Below are 1473 nucleotides of genomic sequence, written 5' to 3' on the forward strand. Positions count from 1 at the left end.
TATGTATATTTCTAAATTTTTCAGTATGTAAATACTGAATTCAGTTCTGGCACAAACCTTGAATTAGTTGGATAACAACAATGTAGAACAAACTCTAAATAGACAATTGGCATGACTATGCAAACAATAAAAGTTGCCTAAATATAGTTGTACTATTGACTAATCCTCAAGATCCACAAAAATATATATTTACAACAGTCAAGAAAAAAGTTATCAATATTTACCTCAATTAGTTTATATTGGAATCAAACATATTATATGGTGCAATGTAACAATTTATTCTAAATCAAATTCTCATTCCACTCATTTCTGTAGTTAAATTTGATGTCATATCAATTGGTTATTAGATAATAACCACGCCCATTGGAAATCAAAATGTTTGTTTTAAAAGAGGTATTGAAAATATTTTAATGGTTTAAAATATTTTAGCATTGCTCTGATGAAGCTTTCAACTAATGTGAAACATTAATTTTCAGATCCTTTTTTGCACTCTGAATACACATAAGGTCGACATGACCAAACTCCTTGGAGGCCAGATTGGTTTGGAAGATTTTATATTTGCCCACAGGAAAGGTATGTTTGTTTTTTTATGTTCAGTTAATTGTTTATTTTCCACATAGGAATATAATACCTAAAAAATTTCAGAATCCAAAGTAAAATAGAATATTGAACACCTTATTTGTTTGTAAGTAAATTATCAACTCTACATTAGTTCTTTAATTTTTTTTTTCTAGAGGAGATTTGTTTCAAGAGACTTTTTGTAACTTTCATTTGTCACTTAATTATGAGTATAAATTAAATCATACCTGCTATATGATACTTTTTGGAAACAGATTAAAATTAAGGAAAACTGTGTGGAATAGTTGCTTGGAAATATTATGAAATCTGGTTATAATTATTACTTGAATTCTTTCAAAAACATTGAAAAATGTCTGATAATAATAAAAGCTTAACAAACATGAAGTTTCGATGCCGATACCACCAGTCGCTGTCAACACTTATCTGTTAAATGACTGCTATGAAAATTCAAATCCATAATATCAGACAACACAATCTTTCCACCTACATTTTGGTTTACCCCTCAAGTGTTTACCTATTGAGTCAGTGTTTAGGATTAAGCATTTTTTAAAAAAAAATATTGCTTTAAAATATTTATATTATCGCTATATCACGGAAACAAATACAAGCATGGTACTTTTCAACTCTTGTTAAATTTCAGTTTTCCACCCTAGTTATATTGTAAGCATATTAAGATATGTAAATTTCTTCAATTTTTAGTTTGCCCTCCACTGACAAGCCCAACTTGGGTCATCCTCAACTTTAAATGGCTTTAACGGATTCAGGAATATTTTTCTGCTTGATATACACCAGCATTAATATTCTACTGCCACTTTTGTAATCAATGATTTTAGACAATGAACTACTGTTCCTCTGTGGAGGTGTTCAAATAAACATAAATATTAAAACTTTATA

General features: G+C 28.6%; 1 protein-coding gene across 1 annotated transcript in view; it reads left to right on the plus strand.

The window, feature by feature from the left end:
• kermit (PDZ domain-containing protein GIPC-like protein kermit) overlaps nt 1–1473 on the plus strand; it is a 109906-nt gene that overhangs the window by 100987 nt on the left and 7446 nt on the right. The window contains exon 2 of the mRNA XM_067050856.1: nt 477–573. Coding sequence (XP_066906957.1) covers nt 477–573 — 97 coding nt within the window. The remainder of the gene's footprint in view (nt 1–476; nt 574–1473) is intronic.

Source organism: Halyomorpha halys, unplaced genomic scaffold (assembly GCF_000696795.3).
Source record: "Halyomorpha halys isolate HHAL.00 unplaced genomic scaffold, Hhal_1.1 Scaffold497.1, whole genome shotgun sequence".
Taxonomy (NCBI): domain Eukaryota; kingdom Metazoa; phylum Arthropoda; class Insecta; order Hemiptera; family Pentatomidae; genus Halyomorpha; species Halyomorpha halys.